The sequence below is a fragment of the Hyla sarda genome, chromosome 1 (assembly GCF_029499605.1).
Source record: "Hyla sarda isolate aHylSar1 chromosome 1, aHylSar1.hap1, whole genome shotgun sequence".
Lineage (NCBI taxonomy): Eukaryota > Metazoa > Chordata > Amphibia > Anura > Hylidae > Hyla > Hyla sarda.
The window spans coordinates 147,576,673-147,601,814 of NC_079189.1; the positions used below are offsets into that span (position 1 = coordinate 147,576,673).

General features: G+C 45.5%; 1 protein-coding gene across 2 annotated transcripts in view; it reads right to left on the reverse strand.

Annotated features, from left to right (window-relative positions):
* The window catches only part of TMEM184C (transmembrane protein 184C), a 35,297-nt gene extending 11,238 nt beyond the window's left edge, over nt 1-24,059 (reverse strand). Inside the window, exons 1-8 of one of the 2 annotated variants that reach the window (XM_056562836.1) lie at nt 23,917-24,059; nt 18,409-18,539; nt 18,280-18,316; nt 13,622-13,827; nt 10,058-10,132; nt 5,754-5,847; nt 4,149-4,261; nt 2,900-2,999 (exon numbers count right to left, since the gene is read on the reverse strand). In XM_056562836.1, the coding sequence (XP_056418811.1) occupies nt 2,900-2,999; nt 4,149-4,261; nt 5,754-5,847; nt 10,058-10,132; nt 13,622-13,827; nt 18,280-18,316; nt 18,409-18,539; nt 23,917-23,958 (798 nt within the window). In that variant the 5' untranslated portion in view covers nt 23,959-24,059. The other variant, XM_056562835.1, reaches the window with a different exon arrangement.
* Between the last annotated feature and the right edge of the window lie 1,083 nt (nt 24,060-25,142).

The window sequence follows — 25,142 nt, forward strand, 5'->3', positions numbered from 1 at the left end:
CGGGTAGCGGGGTTCAGGGGAGGGGTAGCGGGGTTCAGGTTGCGCCGCGGCCATGTATTGTTTTTAACACAGTTTTTCCAGTTTTTCCCCACTACAACTCCCAGCATGCCCTGACAGCCTATAGATGTCAGGGCAAGCTGGGAGTTGTAGTGGTGAAACAGCTGGAGGCACCCTGTGTAGATGAACTAAGGGCGGAAGTCAGCCCCAGCAGGCATCAGTGCTGTTACGCCTGCTCTGGAAGTCTGCCTGGTAGTGAGCACACTACCAGGCAGACAAAACTGCATTTTTTATACAGTAAAAAAAAAATAAAAAATTTAGGCAGGGATAGATGGGAAATAGGCAGGGACAGAGAGGGGAAAAAAAGGGATGGTGGGAGCTACCCTTTAAGCCAGTTTTCAATCCAGTTACAAAGTAAAGTTTCCAAACCCAAAGACCTTAACTTCCCTATCAGACATCTATGAAAGACAGTATCAAACACTTTTGCAAAATCCAAAAACACTATGGGGGGGTATTTATCAATTTTGCCTGTTGACAGTTTCTTTTTACCCTTTTTTTTTCACTTTGGTTTTCGTGTACATGCACCAAATTTATCATTTGGTGCAAGTTGTTAGTAATTTTGGCTCAAATGTTGAAATCAGCTGTTCCCAGCGCCTTTTACACAGAATTTACCGCCACAGAGGACGCGTATTTTACCCTGTAGAGCAGCCATTTCGGAGTCCCTCCTGCAGTATAATCAGCAAGCGACATGAGTTATTTTCTTTTGTGGGGTTTATAGCCACCATGTGAAAGGGATTTTATTTTCAACTTGGGTAGTTTTTTTTTTTGTTGTTACTTTAGTGCAGTGGTCTTAAACCTGAGGACCTCCAGATGTTGCAAAACTACAATTCCCAGCATGCCCGGACAGCCTTGGCTGTCCGGGCATGCTGGGAGTTGTTGTTTTGCAACATCTGGAGGTCCGCAGGTTGGAGACCACTGCTTTAGTGCTTACCTTTCCTGAACCTGTGTGGCCATGTCCAATGCTGGCTCAATGGAGGGTGAAGGTCCCTCAGAGACAACTATGTCACAGGATAGTATTGAGCAGCCCTGGAGGCGTCGCTGCTTTCACAAAAAAAAAAAAATGTAATGTATTTTGACGCCTTTACATTTTCTGACATTGCTAAGTGGGTTTTCCATGTGCAAAATTTCTTGGCGGGGATTTGTGCCAAAAAAAATGGGATTTGCGCCAAAGATCTATTGGCGCAAATGATGAACTACTGACTAAAGTTAAAATCACACACATGACCGGGTGATTTTGAGAAAGTTGTAAAAATGGCAGTGGAGAAGATGCGACAAACTTTGGCGCAAAAAGACACTGCGCCAAAGTATTGCACCAAAGTTACGTGAAAAAAAAAAAAATAAATCCTTTGATAAATCTCCCCCTATATCCACAGCCATTCCTCTGTCAAGGCTTCTACTCACAGCTTCACAAAAGCAAATTAGATTGGTTTGACAACTTCTATCCTTAGTAAACCCATGCTGGCTATCACTTATAATACAATTATCCCCTATGTATTCCTGTATGTAATCCCTTATAAGTCCTTCAAACAATTTACCCACAATGCACGTTAAGCCCTACTGGTCTATAGTTTCCTGGCGAAGACCTAGAGCCCTTTTTGAAGATTGGCGCCACTTTTGCCTTGCCCAGTCCCTTGGAACAATACCAGACACCAGAGAATCTTTAAATATCATGAACAAGGGTACAGATATTACTGAACTTAGTTCTCTAAGAACTCTTGGGTGTAATCCATCTGGCCCTGAAGATTTGTTTACCTTTACTTAATTTACTTTAAACCATATCTACATTAAGCCAATTCAGTACATTACATGATGTGTTAACAGCGCTGGCCCGGCCTGCGTCAGCTGCTCCCTCTTCCTTCTTATATACAGAACTAAAAGAACCCATTAAGAAGATCTGCCTCTACCTCCCCATTATCATTATTAAGGGGTCCTACATGCTCTGTCATTGTTTTTTTTGTTTTTTGCATTTATATATTTAGAAAAATATTTGGGTAATTGTGGTAATTTCAGGATATCAGGTATAGGACAAGAAAGCGGAGGAATGGGACAAAATCAATTTCGCATCACACCGCTGCTTCTGCTGGACCCAGCAGAATCGGTGTTGTGCTGCAAAACGGATGATGCATACTGGTGCAAACCAAGCTTACAAGATTTTCTGAACCACAAGCAGCATGAAACAGAGACAGAGTCCCGTATTGCAACAAACTAGGACTTATTTATTTAATTAATTAAAATCTGTTTAAAAACTGTCTGGAAATGGGGCTTCAAGACACAGGGATGGTTCTTGGAAGTTCTTACTCTTCAAGTAAGGAGCTGCAGTGGATGGTGATCCCTATACAAGGGAGAAAAACGCTAAATAGTAATGTGCCTACCTGTGGAAGTACAACCCTAAAAGGTTAGTACACCAGAGACACAAAAGAATGAATGTTCATTCTACAAACCATGATTACACTAGAGAAAGCCCCCGTCTATTTTATACAAATATAGGAAGAGACCTGTCAATCAAGCCTCGTAGGGAGAAGCTGCCAGGGACTGTCGATGCAGTGACTTCATTCTCAGTTCCTGGGTGTTTTTAAAACAAAACATTTCTATAAAATACTGCAGCATCTCAGAATAAATCATAAGTGCATTGTTATTAGGGAACCTGTTTTCAGGCAGCATGAAACTTTTCACAAGTTTCCTTTAACAAATTGCTTATATTGTCTTTATGATATATGTTACCTTGGTTTTTGGACATTTTTTAAAGATGTTATGAAGATGACTTGTTTTAATGTCTTCATCAAAGGATATTTTAAAATGAAATAGATTCTACCAACAATATACTTCTAATATATCATCTTACCTGAAGGCCTGTAGCAACATCTTTGACAGATTTCCAGTCCCAAAGATGTTGATCAGAAATAATTCCAACTTTCACCATGAGTGCGATCAATACAGCTTGCCTGGGGGAAAGAAAGACGTGATTTATTTTACAACAGATGCCAAGTCTAATGGCATCAGGGACACGAAACCTAGAAATGAATGAGGGATAAGAAAAGTGCCAAATTGTCAGTCTGAACCAGAAGAGAGAAGCAAGTGCCTTTTACACCTTGGTGCACTGTGTGGGTTCCTACAATAATAAAGATACCAGACTTGTATTTAACAGATTTTATAATATGACCAATTCCTTTTTCTGTGGGTTTCTGTGTGAGTGGGGATGGTGATCTGTACTGTTTCTAGATACTATTTGGGGTAAATGTCCATGTATTTCTGGATGCAAGGTGATTTACGGCATTCACTGTTCAGAATAAATAATGTTATAATTCAATTGCCCTCAGTACCAATTCCAATTATGTTAGTTTTTGGGAAAGGAGGAGGAGAGGGGGGGGGGGGGGGGGGGAGGGGGTTATATTCTTTTGTCCCACTATGGAAGTTATAAAAGCAGTGACTGAATTGCGTGTACAGTACACTGGAATACTAATGTACTGCAGGGTACTGTCCCTCTTTTTAAACATGGATGGCTAGGTAGCTTTCAGTAGGCCACTGGCAGCTAACCACTGCAGCATTTTGGGATTAAATGTGATGGCCAGCTGCAGTTAGCAGCTGGTACCCACAGCTCCTAAAACATCTCCATTCATATGGATCTCACATTTGGTGTATGCATGTCAAATGTTAGGAAGGGGTTAAGCAGGTTACTGCTCAGCCAGGATAATCCATTACATGTGGTTAGGCAGCACCACTCCCATGATAGGGTATTAGACTGAGGTGGTTCATCTCCAGGCGCACAGTTGGCTGTCTGCACACTATTTTTGAAGTGATGATACAAAAATGCACCATTCTTATAACTCCATGTGCTGCCTACACCAGTGTGATGAAGAGCATCTTCTGTGGCAACATTACCACGGCTCCTCTATTCCTTTACACATAGTTTGATAAATCTCCCAATGTGTGCTAACTCTCATTTGTCTACTCAGCCATCATGCCAGTCTTCATCTATGACCCACACCATCCTGGACCAATACCAAATAAATAACTACAAACCTAAACACTCCCAATGTAATGAAACAATAAGGCTACTGTACAAAGGCTTCAATAATTAAAGCCACACATACCAGAAAGAGACAAAGACGACCATCTTCACACACAGAAATTTGCCAACTGGTTGAATCGGATTCAATTCTTCCTTCAGCACTTTGTAGAACAGGACAAGACAGTACATAGCAAACTAGAAAACAAAAGGTAGTGCACAGACAAATAGTTAGGGAAAAGAACAATGGGTATAGAGGTGAATTGTAATAGTTCTTCAAGAAATCTGGACTCTGACTGCAAATATACCTGAAGTATAAGATTGTTCTCAATAAATGCTTTTTACATTTCAAACAGAGCAAGCGGCTCTTTCCAGGGATCTTAAAAGGGGTACACTGCCCCTAGACATCTTACATCTTATCCATTATCCGAAAGGGGGATAAGATGTCTATTCGCAGGGGTCCTGCCGCTAGGAACACGCCCCCCTTGTTTGTTTAGAATGCCGGCTGTGGCACCTGAGGCTCGTGATGTCACGTCCCCTGAACGCAAGTCTAGGGAGGGGGCAAGGTGGCCGCCATGCCCCCCTCCCATAGACTTGCATTGAGAGGGAGGCCATGACGTCAAGAGGGGGGGCGAGCCTGTGATGTCAGCGCCGCTTCGCTAGTCATCAGGCAAGGAGCGAAGTTCGCTCTGTGCACCGGATGACTGCAGTGCCGCAGAATAGATCGCTGTGACCCCCACGATCTCTCCTTTGGACAGGGGATAAGATGTGTAGGTGCAGAGAGCCCCTTTAAAGAAAACCTGTCAGGTCCTTTGGGCCTCAGACACCAGCCTGGGGACCTGACAGGTCAAAAGAACAGTGTTCCAATGTTATTCTCCTCAACTATTTGAAGAGCCATAGAGAGTTGAAAATAACTTTATTTGTGGAGGCCATGACTGGTTTTATAATGACAGAAAGCAGCTAGATACAGTCACTATGCCCCCTCCCACACAGACAGTGGTGATTGACAGCCTAAATGCAGTAGTAAGTTCCTTCCACAAGTAATCTGAGGGAGGGCATCTGGAGTGCCAGTGATGGGGCCACAGGTGCCCAAAGCACACTGCTGTGCAAAGGGAGAAAAGGTTAGCCTGTCTGGTCCTATCATACACATGAGCTACAAGCCCACAAATTGCTGAAAAACTTGTTGCAACTCACTCTGTATATATCACAGTGTAGTTGCAAACAGGTCAGTGCCCATGCTAACCCCCTTCTGTCAAAAGAGCCGACAATATCTGTAGGATGAGCTGGAAAAACAAGTTTGATCCATTGAGATGACACGTCACAGATTGAAGGACCTAAAGCATCTGTTCTGTTGCGAACATGCCAGGTTACTTATAATTTAGCTTTTAGGAAAATGTCACCATGTCATGTGCCAGTGTGAGTTGCCCTATTGGACATCAGCTGAAGGCAGCTCCATTTGACTCTACATGAACCTGAAGAAGCTTCTAGCAGCCGTTTTTCTCTAACCTTCATTTTTAATTTGGGAGGACATTTTGGGGCCTTCAGAACCAGTTATTAGCTTTTCGTAGAGCTTTGGCCTCAATATACAATATTTTCAACCTACAACAGTTGTCCTGGAAGCAGTTCATATTGTAACTTCAGTAACCACAGTACAGGTACACTGTAAATATACATATCATACATCACTTACCAGTTGTGAGGCATTGTTAATTATGACCAAGTACGTCCAAGCATTTTTTAGACTAAAATCTCCTTCACCATAGATACCAGTCAGCTGACAAATCCTAAAGACAACAGCAAAAGTAACAACTGGTTAGAGTTTTTCCACCAACATTTTCTAATTTCTCCTATGGATATTGTACCTCACCATGACATGCAGTAGCAGCAAGGTGGAGATCTCAGCCACACAATGTGGAGAAAATCTGTGCAGAAACTGACCTGTGGAGCAGATTTCAAATCCACTGCATGTTAGATTTACCATTAAAAAGACTGGATTTATTGGGAATTTTTCCCCAACCACTTCAAAGGGGAGTCAAAATGGCCAATATATGGGCTCTGTAATGAATTTTGCTGCAGATATTCATGTTGCCTATGAAAGCAGGAGGCAAGGACTGGGATTAGGAGTATGTATATAAATCCGCACTGGCTAAAAATCGATGATATAACTAAAGGGACTGGAGAAAGAAATCAGGGAATTCTGGGACATAAATGTTGGGTCTACTTGTACATTAATGGTATGGGATACTCTTAAAGCATTCCTTAGAGGACTCCTAATAAGGAATATTGCTAGGTTTAAAAACAAAATTATTATTACAACTATTATATTGTAAAATTTTACTGTGCTAATGTAATTTTGTATGGATTTAAATAAAAACCTTTAAAAAAATAAAAAAAAAAGATATGAAAGCAGAGTTCTGATTGGTTTCGATGATAGTTAAATTTTACCTTAATATTGCCCACATTTGACTTCAACTGTACTAGTTGCCTATAGCTACCAATCCCAGTGCAGTTCTCATTCCTCAACATGGCTCTAAGAACATGAAAGGTGAGCTGTGATTGGTTTCTATGGGCAAATAAGACAGTTTTTATAAATAAGGCCCATATTTTTCTTCTACTTGCATTGGTGTGGATTATGTACCATTAATGTACATCCAATGTGCAATCCTAGTATGATCTGCCTTAAAGAAAACCTTGCTTTTGTGCAATACAGGTTTCTATGAGGCTAGATTCACACATTGGGGGATATTTATCAAAGCTGTCTATGGTCTATATTAATGCGGGACAAACTACAGAGCGTTAGGCTGGTCTATTGCGCGCCTAATTTATCAAAAGGTGCACGGCTCTTGATAAATTCTGCGCACGGACTTCGTGATCTATGCTTTATACTGTATTTAAACCTGCTCCAGTATGGTCTGACATTTTGCGTACTTTCAGCCGATGCGAATTGTCGCTGAAAAGTCGCTTTTGATAAATTCAGAATTTTATAGACTAGACTAGAATGCATCATGTTCTACAATTCCTCTAAAGCAAAAGTAATCAGAAAAGTCGCACATACCGTATTTATAGGCGTATAACACGCACTTTTTAGGCTAAAATTTTTTGCCTAAAGTCTATGTGCGTGTTATACGCCGATACACCCCCAGGAAAGGCAGGGGGAGAGAGGCTGTCGCTGCCCGCTTCTCTCCCCCTGCCTGTCCTGGGGTCTAGAGCCCTGCTGCCGGCCCTTCTCTCCCCCTGGCTATCGGCGCCGCTGCCCGTTCTGTCCCCCTGACTATCGGTGCCGGCGCCCCATTGCCGGCGCCGATAGCCAGGGGGAGAGAAGCGGCACCGACAGCCAGGGGGAGAGAAGGGGCAGCGGCACCCATTGCCGGCGCCGCTGCCCCGTTGCCTCCCCCCATCCCCGGTGGCATAATTACCTGTTGCCGGGGTCGGGCCCGCGCTGCTGCAGGCCTCCGCCGTGCGTCCCCTGCGTCGTTGCTATGCATGGCGCGGCGCACTGACGTCATGCGCAGCGCATAGCAACGACGCAGGGGACGCACGCCGGAGGCCTGCAGCAGCGCGGACCCGACCCCGGCAACAGGTAATTATGCCACCGGGGATGGGGGGAGGCAACGGGGCAGCGGTGCCGGCAATGGGTGCCGCTGCCCCTTCTCTCCCCCTGGCTATCGGCGCCGGCAATGGGGCGCCGACACTGATAGTCAGGGGGACAGAACGGGCAGCGGCGCCGATAGCCAGGGGGAGAGAAGGGCCGGCAGCAGGGCTCTAGACCCCAGGAAAGGCAGGGGGAGAGAAGCGGGCAGCGACGGCCTCTCTCCCCCTGCCTTCCTGGGGGTGTATCGGGGTATACACGCACACACACGCACCCTCATTTTACCATGGATATTTGGGTAAAAAACTTTTTTACCCAAATATCCTTGGTAAAATGAGGGTGCGTGTTATAGGCCGGTGCGTGGTATACCCCGATAAATACGGTATTTAGACTGCGACTTTCGGTGCGACTAATTTAGACAGGAAAAACCAGTCTAAATCCTTTGATAAATATCCCCGTTAACTTTAAGCCAAAGCTAGGGGGCGGGGATAAAACGTTACGAGCTCCCGACGCCGGCTCTAATCGTTTTTGTACATTTTGTTCCAAACGCTGAGCAGCGGAGTACCCCTTTAAGGAGTATTCAGTGCAGAATGATGGGGTAAAACTAGATTTTTTTTATTTTTTTTTTAATACACTAGGACAAGACCGCAACATAAAATGTGAAAAAAGTGAAAGGCTCTAAAGACTTTCTAAAGGCATTCTATCAGTCTTTCTTGTAAATTTTACCTTCCTTTTATTTCTACTCGTGACTTCAGCTAAAAATCTAAACCAAAACACTGTACCTATCCTTAGAAAAACTTAAAGGGGTATTCTGGGTTTATACATCTTATCCCCTATCCGCCGCTGGGGACCCCTGCGATCTAGGTGCAGCCCCTGGCACTGGGGTTGTGATGTCATGGCCATGTTCCCTTGTGGCGTCACACCACGCTAGGGATCGACCGATTATCGGTATGGCCGATATTATCGGCCGATAATCACGATTTTGGGCATTATCGGTATCGGCAATTATCTTGCCGATAATGCCCCGCCCCCACCGCACCGCGACCGCCACCCCCTCGACCCGCCGCACCGCACCCCCGACCCACCGCACCGCCCACCGTGATGCTAGGTGGTATACCGGTATGGATTTTTTCCCATACCGCTATACCGGTCGGGCCCCTCCCCCACCCTCTGAGTCAATAAAAAAAATTAAACTTATCCGTAATGGGGGTGGTCCAGGCCATCCTTCCTTCATGTAGTGTCCGGGGGTGTTTCGGGTGGAGGGTGGTCCGGTCCGGGCTGTCCTTCTTCTCCCACGGTCTTCTTCTCCACTCCGGGCAGGCTCCGGCCTAGTACGCTGCATAGACGCCGCTACGCCGTGACGTCAGGTGCGTCGCTGCGCACGGGCGTCACTGCGCAGCGACGTCTATGCAGCGTACTAGGCCGGAGCCTGCCCGGAGTGGAGAAGATGACCGCCGGAGAAGAAGGACAGCCCGGACCGGACCACCCTCCACCCGGAACGCCCCCGGACACTACATGAAGGAAGGATGGATGGCCCGGTAGGGGAGAGAAGCGGGTGGTGGCGGCGGCAGTCTATGGCCCCGCAAAAGCCACTGCAGATCATTGATTTAAAGCGCCCGCTTTAAATCAATGATCTGCAGCGGTGTCGCAGGGGGTTAAATAGCCGATAACTTATACCGGAATATCGGTATAAGTTATCGGCTATCGGCCCTAACCTGCACCGATTATCGGTATCGGCCCTAAAAAAACGATATCGGTCGATCCCTACACCACGCTCCCTCCAATTATGTCTATGGGAGGCCCCCTCCCATAGACATGAATGGAGGGGGTTTGGCGCGACGTAATTAGGGGGCGTGGGCGTGACATCACGTTCCTGTCTCGGAGGCAGCGCCCAGGACAGAAGGCTGGGGGCTGCACCGAGATCGCAGGGGACCCCTTTGGATAGGGGATAAGATGTATAAAGCCGGAATACCCCTTTAAAGCACATCTGCATTAAAAACATTAGAAAAAAAAAATGTAAACAACAGCACTAAAAAGTCTTTAAATTACTGCAATATCTTTACCCATATAGTTTAGCAAGGATGAGAGGGAAAAGCAGGAACAAGAAAGATTTTAATTTATATTCGGTCTGTGTATAAGAGAGGCCTGCTAAAGGAGGAGGCATAAAAAGAAGTGAGGTTTTATATTTCCTACTGCAGGATCTGACTAATATAGCCCTTCATGTAATACAATATTAATTATTGCCACACTGATATTTGGAGGGGCTTCAAAAGTAAAAAAAAAAAAACTACTTCCAGACTTTTCCCCGGAAAACCCTCTCCCATAGCATTGAATGTTTATCACTTTTATAAATGATAGCATCGATGAAGAGAAGACAAACACACACGACTGCATAATATACTTACAAAGCAATTATAGTTGTAACTGGTCGAACCACTGTATACTGGAGCACGCCCAACTTACACCGAAACAACAGCACGCTGCAAGAAAATTACCATATGTGAAAACAGAAAAGTGTCCATATGTCATCCTCACTTATACACATATATCTGTAGTAAGGTTTCAACCCAAAATTTATTTCTAATAACTGTACTAATAATTTCTTATATAAAGGGACATTGTTACCATTAAGTTTTGTAAAGAAGAAAAAATGCTACAGGTGTTTGTTGTTTTACAGGGTTTGAGGAAAAAAACAACATGGACTAAAAACCAGACGGACCTCTCCGTGCAAAGAACCGTCCAGCTAGTTTTTATTTATTTTTTTAAACCAGGAACGGACTCTGTGACAAAGCTCTAAACTGGATATGAACTTAGCCTAAAGGTAGTATTAGGCTGGGTTCACACCACGTTTTGTTAATACGGGGACTGGATTGGGCTTGGGGGAGTGAAAAGCCGGCCAGGTGGGCTGGGTGCTCCCGTAAGCCAGCCAGACTTGGCCAGCATCTCATTCATTTGAGAGTCAGATAGTGACTTCGGTCAGCTAATTTTTGCCCCGTATCCGGTTTTGTGACCGAACCTAAATGAATGAGGTGCAGTCCACGGTTTTCACTCCCCCAGCCGGATCTGGTCCCCGTATTAAAAGGGGTACTCCGGTGAAAACCTTTTTTCTTTTAAATAAACTGGTGGCAGAAAGTTAAACATATTTGTAAATTACTTCTATTAAAAAATCTTAATCCTTCCAGTACTTATTAGCTGCTGAATGCTACAGAGAAAATTCCTTTCTTTTTGGAACACTGATGACATCACGAGTACAGTGCTCTCTGCTGACATCTCTGTCCATTTTAGCAACCATGCATAGCAGATGTATGCTAAGTGCAGCATGGTGGCTCAGTGGTTAGCACTGCTGCCTTGCATTGCTGGGGACTTGGGTTCAAATCCCACTAAGGACAACAATAAATAAAGTATTATTATTATAATAACGTCAGCAGAGAGAACTGTGGTCGTGGTGTCATCAGAGAGCATTCCAAAAAGAAAAGAATTTCCTCTGTAGTATTCAGCAGCTAATAAGTACAGGAAGGATTAAGATTTTTTAATAGAAGTAATTTACAAATATGTTTAACTTTCTGCCACCAGTTGATTTAAAAGAAAAAAGGTTTTCACCGGAGTACCCCTTTAACAAAATGTGGTGTAAACCCAGCCTTACACAGGCAGACGTGACCGATGTGTGCACCAATCAGGTAGACCCCTATGACACAGGGACATGTGCAGCCGACAAACAATGGTTTTTAAGATGTAATCAGCCGTTTGCTTGTTTGTCAGTCGACCACTAGGCCTATTACCCAAGGCAGTATTGGTCTGTTCAACTAATAATCACCTTGTGTAACATGGCCTGAAATGGGAATGGTCAGATGTAAAACCTTCTGATATATGGTAGAGGACCAAAAAATGTGCATATTTGTAATATGCTTTATTAATGAAATATATGTTTGTGAATAATGTGCATCATATTATGAGCCACTAAGGGTCTTTGTATATAGCAGATGCTAACATGTGCCTGAATAACAGCAGTCTATGTCTCAGGAATGGGCACAGAAGCGCCACTAGAAAAGAATACCTGCAACTTTACTGCAGCCACCGGGCCAGGAGATCCTGCACTGCACGTGATGAGTGATGCCCCCCTATTTTTCCCTATTGTCACTGTGTCTCTATGGCTCCTCTCGCCAGATCTCCTCATACTTGCCTCTATGCCTGTGCCCATCCGTCAAAAAAACATCAATAAAATAAAATGTCCTTATATCACCAGGATATTATATAAGCCCCTCCAATAATCTCCAGACATGTCCCAAATAGTCTCAAATCTACACTTGTTACCTATGGTAACAAGTAAAACTACATTGCTGCAGTATGAGCTAGCCAAAAAACCTTGGTTCTACTCACATTTGTAAATCCTGTCCTTTTGTCCGGGCACAGTGGAGTTAATCGGGTTGCCTGGTTACCGCTCCCTAACACAGAGCGGCCACACATTTCCGGATTGGCGGCGTGAACCGGAAGCTGCGTCATCCGGGCCCCGCCTCCCTTCCGCCCGGCGATCGGATATTACACAGAACGCCGCGGCGTCTCTCCATGTGCAGCATAGAAGCCGACAGGACTGTACGGCTCCCCGCAACCAAGCGGGTATGCACATGGAGACTATCGTTAGACGCCTAATCGTAAGTAATACGGCTGTTTTCTCTTTCAGGTTTAGAACGAATATGTGACATGACCTGATAGCAGCTTGTATCTATATGTGCTTTTTTTCAGGGATTGACCATATCCTAGGCGCTCCAGGGTCCGTTATTGGTCTATTCAAGACTCTGGATTTTAAATATTATCAAGAGGCGGTACTGTATCACTGCCTGCTTGTGATGAGTGTCTTGTTCCCTGCTATATCTAGATGTGGCGTAGGACTGTACCACTTATAAGCAGGGCTCATTTGGCATATGAAATATATACCCTACCTGTCCCTGAGGAGGTCATGGATGGTGACCGAAACGCGTCGGGCATTAAGGGAAATAATCTATGATGCTAAAGTTATAATACTAAACACTCGTGGTCATTTAACAGTGTGTAATTATTGCGTCTTTATGGTGGGGAGACAACATCAGATCTACCCCACACTGTACATTCACATATAATTTATATACAATTTTAAGATTACTTGATTAAAAGTTAAGTCTTAGTCACTCCTCTCCCCCCCCCCCCCCCTTTTTGATTGCAGAATTGACTGGGAGTATAGCTAATATTCGGTTGGGAGATACCCAAAAATTCTCTACATCATTATTTGATGCCCCCCTGCCAAGAAGAACACCCCCTTCATTCTAGTGCAGTGGTCTGCAACCTGCAGACCTCCAGATGTTTCAAAACTACAACTCCCAGCATGCCCGGACAGCCGATGGCTGTCCGGGCATGCTGGGAGTTGTAGTTTTGCAACATCTGGAGGTCCGCAGGTTGAAGACCACTGTTCTAGTGGATTGTATAGCAGTGAGCAGCATACCAGTGGGCATTAAAGGCATAAAACATCCAAAAAAAGGCTGAAAACACCTTAGGCATGAACCTTTGGTAACTCAGAGTAAGCCTAGGTGTTTACTAGGTGGTACTCTGCCCCTAGAAATCTTATCCCCTATCCAAAGGATATGGATAGACTTGTCTGATCATGGGGGTCCAGCCTCTCATGAATGGAGGGGGTGTGGCATGACATCACGAGAGGGCGTAGCGTGACGTCACACACACGGCCACCTACACCAAGCGTTCTTAACATAATGTTCAGAATGCCGGGTACTTGCACAGAGATCGTGGGGGGGTCCCAGAGGCCAGACCCTGCGATCAGACATCTTATCCCCTATCCTTTGGATAAGGGATAAGATGTCTAGGGGCGGAGTACCCCTTTAAGTAAAGCTACTCCAAACAGAGCACATGGCTTTTCCATCTCTCCAAAATGAGTAATAGCAATAAGCATCATCATTTCTAAGTCATATAGTGCAATAACTTACTCTCCCATAGGCCAGGATGGACAACAACACAGAGGAGGTAGATGTCTCTGCTGATCTTTTGCTTCAAGAACCAGTGCCAAATTTGGACAGCGATTTGTTAAATAGTTCAAGAGGAAAATCATGAAATTGTAGATAACATAAGCTTCATAGCATTCTCTGCAGGTATCCACATATATGGCAATGTCAGGATACTTCAAGGCAATCCACTGTTATACAGAAGAACAAAACAGAAGGCGTTTTATAGAGATAGAAAGTTTTGGAGATGATAAATGTGAAAAATCCTCTGACAAAACCCATCAGCAAAAAATACTGCATAAGACTGCATTCACATCTCGTTTTTTACATACGGGTGCCGGGTCCGGCTGGGGGAGGGGCAAACCGGGCGCTCCCATACCCCAGCCGGATCAGCCCGTGACTCCATTTACTTTAATGAGCCGACCGGAGTCAAACGGTGACTCCGGTCGGCTCAGTTTTGACCCGTATGTGGTTTCCTGACCGGACCTAAAACCGTAGTTTACTACGGTTTTAGGTCTGGTCCAAAACCGCATACGGGTCAAAACTGAGCCGACCGGAGTCACCGTTTGAAGCTTATCAAAAGTCATGATTACTATTTATTTTAACCCCTTAAAGGGGTATTCCAGGCCAAAACATTTTTTTTATATATCAACCGGCTCCGGAAAGTTAAACGGATTTGTAAATTACTTGAAGGTAGAAATAGCGAAAAAAGTCGGCAACTCGCCAGCGCTGGTTCATGTGAGGTCTTTCTTTATTGCGACATACTCACTGTACAAAATGCAGGGGAGAGACAGACAGGTGGGGGGTACAAGGGTGGGCAACGGAACCGTTTCACACGGTGAACGTGCTTCTTCGGACCTCAAAGGCCCGAAGAAGCACGGTCACCGTGTGAAACGGTTCCGTTGCCCACCCTTGTACCTCCCACCTGTCTGTCTCTCCCCTGCATTTTGTACAGTGAGTATGTCGCAATAAAGAAAGACCTCACATGAACCAGCGCTGGCGAGTTGCCGACTTTTTTTGCTATTTCTACCTTCAAGTACACTGAACTGTTTGATTTAGTCTGAGCACCACCCGAGTTCTTACAGCAGAGACCGTGATCCCCTCACCCACTTGCACCACTCCGCACACAGACTTGGCAGTGCCGAGTCCACGTTTGCTTTTGTCAGATTTGTAAATTACTTCTATTAAAAAATCTTAATCCTTCCAATAGTTATTAGCTTCTGAAGTTGAGTTGTTGTTTTCTGTCTAACTGCTCTCTGATGACTCACGTCCCGGGAGCTGTGCAGTTCCTATGGGGATATTCTCCCATCATGCACAGCTCCCGGGACGTGACATCATCATTGAACAGTTAGACAGAAAACTTCAGAAGCTAATAACTATTGGAAGGATTAAGATTTTTTAATAGAAGTAATTTACAAATCTGTTTAACTTTCCGGAGCCAGTTGATATATATAAAAAAAAGGTTTTGCCTGGAATACCCCTTTAAGGACACTGCAGAGCTTGTGCTTTGTAATGACATCACTCATTTTACCCTAAAATGTATGGTAAAACCCCCCAAAAAATTTTTTCGTGCAAGGACATTTAAACAAAAACCATAAATTTTCTAATTGGAATGGGAGGGGGATTTTGTTTTCACGCTGTACACTTTATGGTAAAAATGACATGTTTTCTTTATTCTCTGGGTCAATACGATTAAAAGGATACCCATGGTTACATATATTTCTATTATATCACTGTTTTTAAAAAAAATCTCAAACTTTTTTTTTTTTTCTACAAAATAAGTACGTTTAAATTTGCACTATTTTGACCACCTAACTTTTTAATTTTTTCGTATAAGAGAGGGCTCATTTTTTGCGGCATGATCTGCAGTTTGTTTTAGTACCACTTTTTGCATATATGTGACTTTTTGATTGCTTTTATTTTTTGCAGTTTGATGTGATAAAAAAGCAGACATTTGGTAATTTTTTTTTTTTTTTAAGTTTACACCGTTCGCCGTACGGGATCATTAACATTATATTTTTATAGTTCGGACATTTACACAAGCGACGATACCAAATATGTTTATTATTTATCGTTTTTTTACACTTTTTTTTATTAATATGGGGAAGAGGGGTGATTTAAAACTTTATTGGGGGAGGGGCTTTTTCAAATTTTTTTCTTCACTTTTTTTTAAAAACTTTTTTTTAAACCTTTTTTGTCCCCATAGAGGACTGTTTAAAGCAATCATTTGATTGCTAATACTGTTCAGTACTATGCATAGGCATAGCACTGATCAGTATTATCAGGGATCTTCTGCTCTGGTCTGCTGGAGGCAGATCAGTGCAAAAGACCCGGGAGACGAACGGAGGCAGGTGAGGGGACCTCTGTCCGCCATCTTTGCTGATCTGATCCCTGCGGCAGTGCTGTGGGCGATCAGATCAGCCATTTTAAGTGCAGCACTGCCGCAGATGCTGTGATCTGTAATCATCACGGCATCTGAAGGGTTAATGGTGAACATTAGCACGATCGCTGATGTTCGCCATTACTGGTGGGTCTGCGGCTGCTGACAGCCGCTGGGACCCGCCGTGAATGAATCTAGTGCAGCTCCTGTGCTCACGTCACAGCTGCACCGTAAATGTGCGGTGCTGTGCGTGAAGTAGCGGCTCCCATCAACTTCAATGGGGGCTGGGCTGCAGTAACTCAGCATGGCCATTACATAATGTATGGAGCCTTCGGGTTGTTGATCTGTTCTCTGTGCCAGTTGGCCACAGTGAACTAGCAAACAGGGCCACCATTCTACTCATAGGTGAGAGTCCCAGAGTGTATAAGATGACAATAACCCATTTATATGTACAACCCCAGAGAAGAACCTGAAGGAAAGACCTGATATAAACCATTAAATAAAATGTTATGCAAGTATAGCTATGCGTCGATAAATATCCTTATAAATAAATCATAAGGTATAATATAACCAGACACATTACTGGCCACCAGCAATGCACAATATCTGCCGTGTCTATAATATTACAAAAAATATGGGGCTCAGGGTCAAGGATATTTAACCAGTTTATTACAAGTAAATTATACACAATTATATAATATTACCGGCGACTCACAGGGCTCTTGTGAGTCGTCTGGGTCGCCTCTTAATCAATAAAATACTATTCAGATAATTGGAAATGTAAAAAATATATAAAAGATAATACTGATATAACATGTGACCATACACCTAATAGAACTAATCCAAGTATTCCAAATAGCAAGTTCTGTTACTGTCTCTTAGTGAAAAAAATACTTGGCTGGTATACTTAACAAGCAGACTTGAGGATAGTACTCCGTTAGTATCCTCAAAGGTTATATGCAATGCATGCAGTACGTTTAATTCAGTAGTAAAGGAAGCTGGTGCGCTCGGCGGCTTCCTCGTGTATGTAATGTACACCTGCCGGTGTTATGATTGACAGACAAATTTCCCTTAGGTAACAAAAGCCAATAAGTGCCAAATAGGGCACAATGGGGTACTGGTGATGATCACAGATATCAGTATATCATAGGCTAGACGCGTTTCAGGACCCCCCATAGGTCCTTTCCTCAGCAGCTTGATAAAAATGCATTTTTATCAAGCTGCTGAGTAAAGGACCTATGTGGTCCTGAAACGCGTCCAGCCTATGATATACTAAAATCTGTGACCACCACCAGTACCCCTGCTTGTTAAAGGAAAACTGTCCGCTTGCTTCCCCCGCACTAACCAGCGGTACTGGCTGGTAGTGCGGGGGACGCTGATCAATTTGATGCTTACCGTGCCCGGATGCGCCCCACCGTTCGCCCGCAATCTTCTATTTTCGATATATGCTAATTAGGTGCTAACTTGCATTGGCCGGGCTAACTAGCACTCTGACGTCAGCGTTTTTGGCTGCAGCGCCGCCAAGAACATCAATATTCCTCCCCTCCCTCCGTCTCTCCCTCTTCTCCCCGCTCTGTAATGAAGAGGGAGAGGTGGAGGGAAGGGAGGAATACTGATTAGCTGGGCGGCGCTGTGGCCAAAAACGCTGACGTCAGAGTGCCAGTTAGCCCGGCCATTGCAAGCTAGCACCTTATTAGCATATACTGAAAATAGAAGATTATGGCCAAATGGCGGGGCAAATGCGGGCACGGTAAGCATCAAACTGATCAGCAACCCCCGCATTACCAGCCAGTACCACTGGTTAGTGCGGGGGGAGCAAGCTGACAGTTTTCCTTTAAGCATACCAGCAGAGTATTTTTTTTTCACTAAGAGACAGTAACAGAACTTGCTATTTGGAATACTTGGATTAGTTCTATTAGGTGTATGGTTACATGTTAAATCAGTCTATTATCTTTTATATATTTTTTACATTTGAATAGTATTTTATTGATTAAGAGGTGACCCAGACCACTCACAAGGGCCCTGTGAGTCTCAGGTCACATTATATAATTGTGTATAATTTACTCGTAATAAACTGTTTATTGGTTAAATATCCGTGACCCTGAACCCCATATTTTTTTTTTGTATTATAATTCCCTATTGTTCAGACACCGTGGGTTTAGGTGTCAGTTGGGCAGCTCGGGTCTTCATTGCTGAATAGCTAGACAAGAGCCTCTCCATATTCACTGTTATTGAGTCTATAATATAACCAAAGAATACTTACACTGTCTACACTGTAAATGGGCACCATCCACAGTATTCTGTTATAAAAGAGAAAAAAAAAAGACTGTTCCGTATAGTAGCTCAACAATGATATGCAAAGCAGATTTCTGAAATGAGACAACTACGGTACCGTATTATGGGTTTCTGCAGTTCAGGCTGTGTGTAGTGAACCAAATGCTGTAAAATTCCCCATAGAGAGATTGGTATAGTCATAAGCACAAATATCCCAGCGATAAACCATGCTTTGGTGTGCACGCTAACCTGCAAGAGAGCGCATAAAGGCTTCCATTAGTCAATATGAAAGATAAGAACAAGCTATATCATTCCTAGCTTCAATGGACACCGGATACATTCTTCTCCAAGGGTTAGTCCCGTGTAATGTTAATAAAGCTTCATCATTGTATTATGAAAAGTTTTCCAAGATTTCTACTTGCACAAACAGCTAAAGAGTTAGTTGTTACTATGGAGGACATGTATCAATGTTGGGGTAGGTAGATGATTTTTGTAACAAACAAGCAATGATCCAGCACTTGCAAACGACAACAGCTTTATTGAAGATTACTGGACACAGGTAAAACCAACCATTCCATAAGACGCGTTTCGAGCGCATGCGCTCGAAACGCGTCTGTTGGAATGGTTGGTCTTACCTGTGTCCAGTAATCTTCAATAAAGCTGTTATCGTTTGCTAGTGCTGGATCATCGCTTGTTTGTTCCGAATTGACTTGCCCTGCCGGGCACAGGATCCGAGCACGGCCTTGAGGTGGGGAGTTGGAATTTCTTTTATGTTCGCAGATGATTTTTGTACATCGTTTTGGTTGGTCTCAATTTTGAGCACCAAATCTACCATACTTGTGCAAGGCGCATGATAAATTTTGTGCAAAGTTCTAAATCTCCACAGAGTTCTATTTTTACACCTGCGCTGCACCTCACAGGAAAAGTGGTGTGTCCCGACACAGGGATCTTGTTCTAATGCTTTGAGGCTCAGATTCCCATTGAGCTTTTTTTTCCACCAGCAAAAATGCCAGAAAAACTGCCACAGCTTTTTCGTGCTTTTGGTCAGTTTTTCTGCGTTTTTTTCTGGCACTTTTGCTGGTGTGTGGAAACAGTGATTTTTGTACCCTGTGGCAGTTTTCTCACTGCCCTCAGGGTATCACTCCATGGGTCAGATGCAGGGGCCCTAGTCCCCAAAGTGTAAGGAGGTATGGAGTCATGTACAGCATATAAAGGGTGCAGTGTGCAGTGTAGGGCTGGGTGGTATGGCCAAATATGTGTATTGCGGTATTTGTGTAACTTATGGCGGTTCCACGGTATATAACAGTATCCCCCCCTCCCTCAAAATGAATTATTAGCCCAGCGCCGCACTGTCCCCATCGGGGTACTACTCACGTCACCCGCAAGCGCTGCTTTCCTCATCCTCCTGTTTATTGCGGCCGCCGCCGCTGGCACTCTCTATACTGTGCTGTATTCCCTATGCCCGGGCTGCAAAAGGTAAATAAAATAAAACTAACGCATGTTCTGACGTCGGCCTTACGCTGGGAACGTGAACGTCGTCAGCCGTCAGCCTATCACCGGCCGCAGCGATGTTCCACCTCGGCCGGTGATAGGCTGAGCGCACTGTCATGTAAGAAGCCGGCTGTCGGACGTTCCATTCCCTGGGAAGCTGGTCCAGACCGACGGGGAAGGTGAGTTAAAGTTTATTTTGCTTACCTTTTGTAGCCCGGGCATAGGGATACAGTATAGAGCAGTGGTTTGCAATATGCGGACCTCCAGATGTTGCAAAACTACAACTCCCAGCATGCCCGGACAGCCACGGCTGTCCGGGCATGCTGGGAGTTGTAGTTTTGCAACATCTGGAGGGTGAAGACCACTGGTATAGAGTGTCAGTGCTGGCGGCCGCAACAAACAGGAGGACGAGGAGGGCAGCGCTTGCGGGTGACATGTGAGTAGTAGCGCTGGGCTGATAATTAATTGGGGGGGGTGAGCAGAACAGCGCTAGCGAGTGAGATATGATTAGTTCCCCGATGGGGACGGCGCAGCGCTGGGCTGATAATTCATTCATTCCCAAGGGGGAGGGGCCAAACCGGTATTGCGGTATGGGGAAAAATTCATATTGCGCAGCACAAAAATTTCGGTATTCGGTATGAACCGATATACCGACCAGCCCTAGTGCAGAGCATCACTACTTACCTCCGTAGGCTGTACAATATACAGGGGTGCATAGTGTACCCATGTATACTATACAGTAGCCCAGCAAGGAAAGAGTTAACGCAATGTGTAAGTGTAGGAAAGAGGAACCAGTGTACATATATTTGTGCATCTGTCGTGAACAGAACCTCCATGTTGACGGCTCATTCAGAGAATCAATGGCGCACTGGTAGTGACCTCCAATTTCATTTTCCTCTATTCTTGTGATCTGTGGGGGTTTCAGGGGATGAACCTTCACTAATAGGCTTGGCATTACCTGTCCTGAGGATAGGGGATAACTTTTGGAAATTGGAATGCCTCTTTTATGCTGCACCACAATATTGGTGAAAAAAACAATTCATTAATAAAACAACTCAAGTTAAGTTCATATCTGTGACGGAGCTCTGCTCGCAGAGGGACATGAACGGAGGGAAAAACTGAACAAACGGACTCCATTAAAGTCAATACAACTCGTTGGGATCTGGTAGTGTCTATTGGGCCACAGACTGTACGGCTCCGTTTTCTTTTGTCATGAGTGGACTTTGTGACGGAGTCCCCCCGCAGATGTGCACTTAGCTAAACATGTAATGCAAAGTGACACTCCACCCAGAGGGTTGCTGTAATTCTCAATATTGCCCAACCACCGGGCTGTACTAGGTCTTATCTGAGAGGTTGTGTCATATGTATGGCTTCTTTATAGGAGTACATAGACAGGCTGCTGGGAACATTGATCCCATTTACTATTTATATAGCACCCGTCCATTTACACATTTATTCGTGTGGAACATGTAAAGAAAGAGCCTCCGTCTTGTTCTTGCAGTCAGATAACATGCTGTGTATTATTTCTATCTAGATTAGTCTAGTGTACAACACAAAGTAACAGAGGTGGAGGAGGTTTATTGTAACAAAACCTGTACGCCTTCTCCATGAATCCTTCATGTGCATATACAAAGGCTGCTATTAAAGGGAATATGGCAGTCTGGAGAGCACTGATCATCTAGATACAGCGGGCACAGGACAGAGAGCACTGATCATCTAGATACAGCGGGCACAGGACGGAGAGCACTGATCATCTAGATACAGCGGGCACAGGACAGAGAGCACTGATCATCTAGATACAGCGGGCACAGGACGGAGAGCACTGATCATCTAGATACAGCGGGCACAGGACGGAGAGCACTGATCATCTAGATACAGCGGGCACAGGACGGAGAGCACTGATCATCTAGATACAGCGGGCACAGGACGGAGAGCACTGATCATCTAGATACAGCGGGCACAGGACGGAGAGCACTGATCATCTAGATACAGCGGGCACAGGACGGAGAGCACTGATCATCTAGATACAGCGGGCACAGGACGGAGAGCACTGATCATCTAGATACAGCGGGCACAGGACGGAGAGCACTGATCATCTAGATACAGCGGGCACAGGACGGAGAGCACTGATCATCTAGATACAGCGGGCACAGGACGGAGAGCACTGATCATCTAGATACAGCGGGCACAGGACGGAGAGCACTGATCATCTAGATACAGCGGGCACAGGACGGAGAGCACTGATCTAGATACAGCGGGCACAGGACGGAGGGCACTGATCTAGATACAGCGGGCACAGGACGGAGGGCACTGATCTAGATACAGCAGGCACAGGATGGAGAGCACTGATCTGGATACAGCGGGCACAGGATGGAGAGCACTGATCTAGATACAGCAGGCACAGGACGGAGAGCACTGATCTAGATACAGCGGGCACAGGACGGAGAGCACTGATCATCTAGATACAGCGGGCACAGGACGGAGAGCACTGATCATCTAGATACAGCGGGCACAGGACGGAGAGCACTGATCATCTAGATACAGCGGGCACAGGACGGAGAGCACTGATCATCTAGATACAGCGGGCACAGGACGGAGAGCACTGATCATCTAGATACAGCGGGCACAGGACGGAGAGCACTGATCATCTAGATACAGCGGGCACAGGACGGAGAGCACTGATCATCTAGATACAGCGGGCACAGGACGGAGAGCACTGATCATCTAGATACAGCGGGCACAGGACGGAGAGCACTGATCTAGATACAGCGGGCACAGGACGGAGGGCACTGATCTAGATACAGCGGGCACAGGGCGGAGGGCACTGATCTAGCTACAGCGGGCACAGGACGGAGAGCACTGATCTAGCTACAGCGGGCACAGGACGGAGAGCACTGACCTAGCTACAGCGGGCACAGGACGGAGAGCACTGACCTAGATACAGCGGGCACAGGACGGAGAGCACTGATCTAGATACAGCGGGCACAGGATGGAGAGCACTGATCTAGATACAGCGGGCACAGGACAGAGAGCACTGATCTAGATACAGCGGGCACAGGACGGAGAGCACTGATCATCTAGATACAGCGGGCACAGGACGGAGAGCACTGATCATCTAGATACAGCGGGCACAGGACGGAGAGCACTGATCTAGATACAGCGGGCACAGGACGGAGAGCACTGATCATCTAGATACAGCGGGCACAGGACGGAGAGCACTGATCATCTAGATACAGCGGGCACAGGACAGAGAGCACTGATCTAGATACAGCGGGCACAGGACGGAGAGCACTGATCATCTAGATACAGCGGGCACAGGACGGAGAGCACTGATCATCTAGATACAGCGGGCACAGGACGGAGAGCACTGATCTAGATACAGCGGGCACAGGACGGAGGGCACTGATCTAGATACAGCGGGCACAGGGCGGAGGGCACTGATCTAGCTACAGCGGGCACAGGACGGAGAGCACTGATCTAGCTACAGCGGGCACAGGACGGAGAGCACTGACCTAGCTACAGCGGGCACAGGACGGAGAGCACTGACCTAGATACAGCGGGCACAGGACGGAGAGCACTGATCTAGATACAGCGGGCACAGGATGGAGAGCACTGATCTAGATACAGCGGGCACAGATTGTTCCCTATGTGAATATATTGGCCCAGCTGACACACTGGACACATGGAGCACTATGGCTCTTACCTTTATTTTCTGCAGCTCCCAGATACATACAGGAATTCCCACTACTAGTCCTATAACATAGAGGAAAACAACCAGAGGACGGATCCATCTTCTCCAGTTCCCACATGAACAAGGCATTGTGGAGGGACACAGCGCACGTAGTCACTGACCTAATGCTTGTACAGTAGGCAGCAATGTGTGGCCATGTGCTGCTAGCACCAGTCTATGAGCTGTCCCCGTGTGTCACAGGTGTGTACACTGCAGCATAGGGTACTGTACACCGCTACCACTGCTCAGCAGCACGGCGCCATAGCCTCCTGACAGACAGACAGCTGCAGCTCACCCCCTGCACACAGCAGCCTCCAGGGGATACAGCGCCGCACAGCCCATAGCAACAAGTACAGGTGCGGCAGTCACCACCGTCCCAGCCCTGCACTATACACTTCCGCTTACATCACAAGTGCCCGCCCACATGGAGAGGCACAGCGGCCGCATCTGTTTTCCTATTGGATAATTCTACAATCAATCATCTTCCCCGCCCCCAAAGGCTCGGACCGAAGAACAGATTGGACACGAGGATAGGCGATGTTTTTGTGGTTTACGTATTATGCTCGTGATGCAGTCATGTGATTAAGTGTGTACGTAAATGTACAGACGTCATATGATTAGTGGGAGGACCTTGGATTATGGAATGATCATGTGATTAGTCACTTGGGTGGGCGGAGTAAATATGTCAGCTGTGCTGGGTGAGGAGGTTTATGAATTTCTTGGTTATATATATTGGCACCATAGAGTTGTGTGTGCTGCCTGAGCCGTGCACGAACGTATATGTGCTGCCTGCTCTACTGTGTGAACTTTACACACAGATCTGCATTGCATGCTTCACCACAAACACTGTACAGCTCTGCAATATATGCTACACACACACACACACACACACACACACTGTACAACACACACTGCACAGCTCTGCAATCTATTCTACACACACACACACTGCACAGCTCTGCAATCTATTCTATACACACACACTGCACAGCTCTGCAATCTATTCTACACACACACACTGCACAGCTCTGCAATCTATGCTACACACACACTGCACAGCTCTGCAATCTATTCTACACACACTGCACAGCTCTGCAATCTATTCTACACACACACACTGCACAGCTCTGCAATCTATTCTACACACACACACTGCACAGCTCTGCAATCTATGCTACACACACACTGCACAGCTCTGCAATCTATTCTACACACACTGCACAGCTCTGCAATCTATTCTACACACACACACTGCACAGCTCTGCAATCTATGCTACACACACACTGCACAGCTCTGCAATCTATTCTACACACACACTGCACAGCTCTGCAATCTATGCTACACACACACACTGCACAGCTCTGCAATCTATGCTACACACACACTGCACAGCTCTGCAATCTATTCTACACACACTGCACAGCTCTGCAATCTATTCTACACACACTGTACAGCTCTGCAATCTATTCTACACACACACACTGCACAGCTCTGCAATCTATGCTACACACACACACTGCACAGCTCTGCAATCTATGCTACACACACACTGCACAGCTCTGCAATCTATTCTACACACACTGCACAGCTCTGCAATCTATTCTACACACACACTGCACAGCTCTGCAAT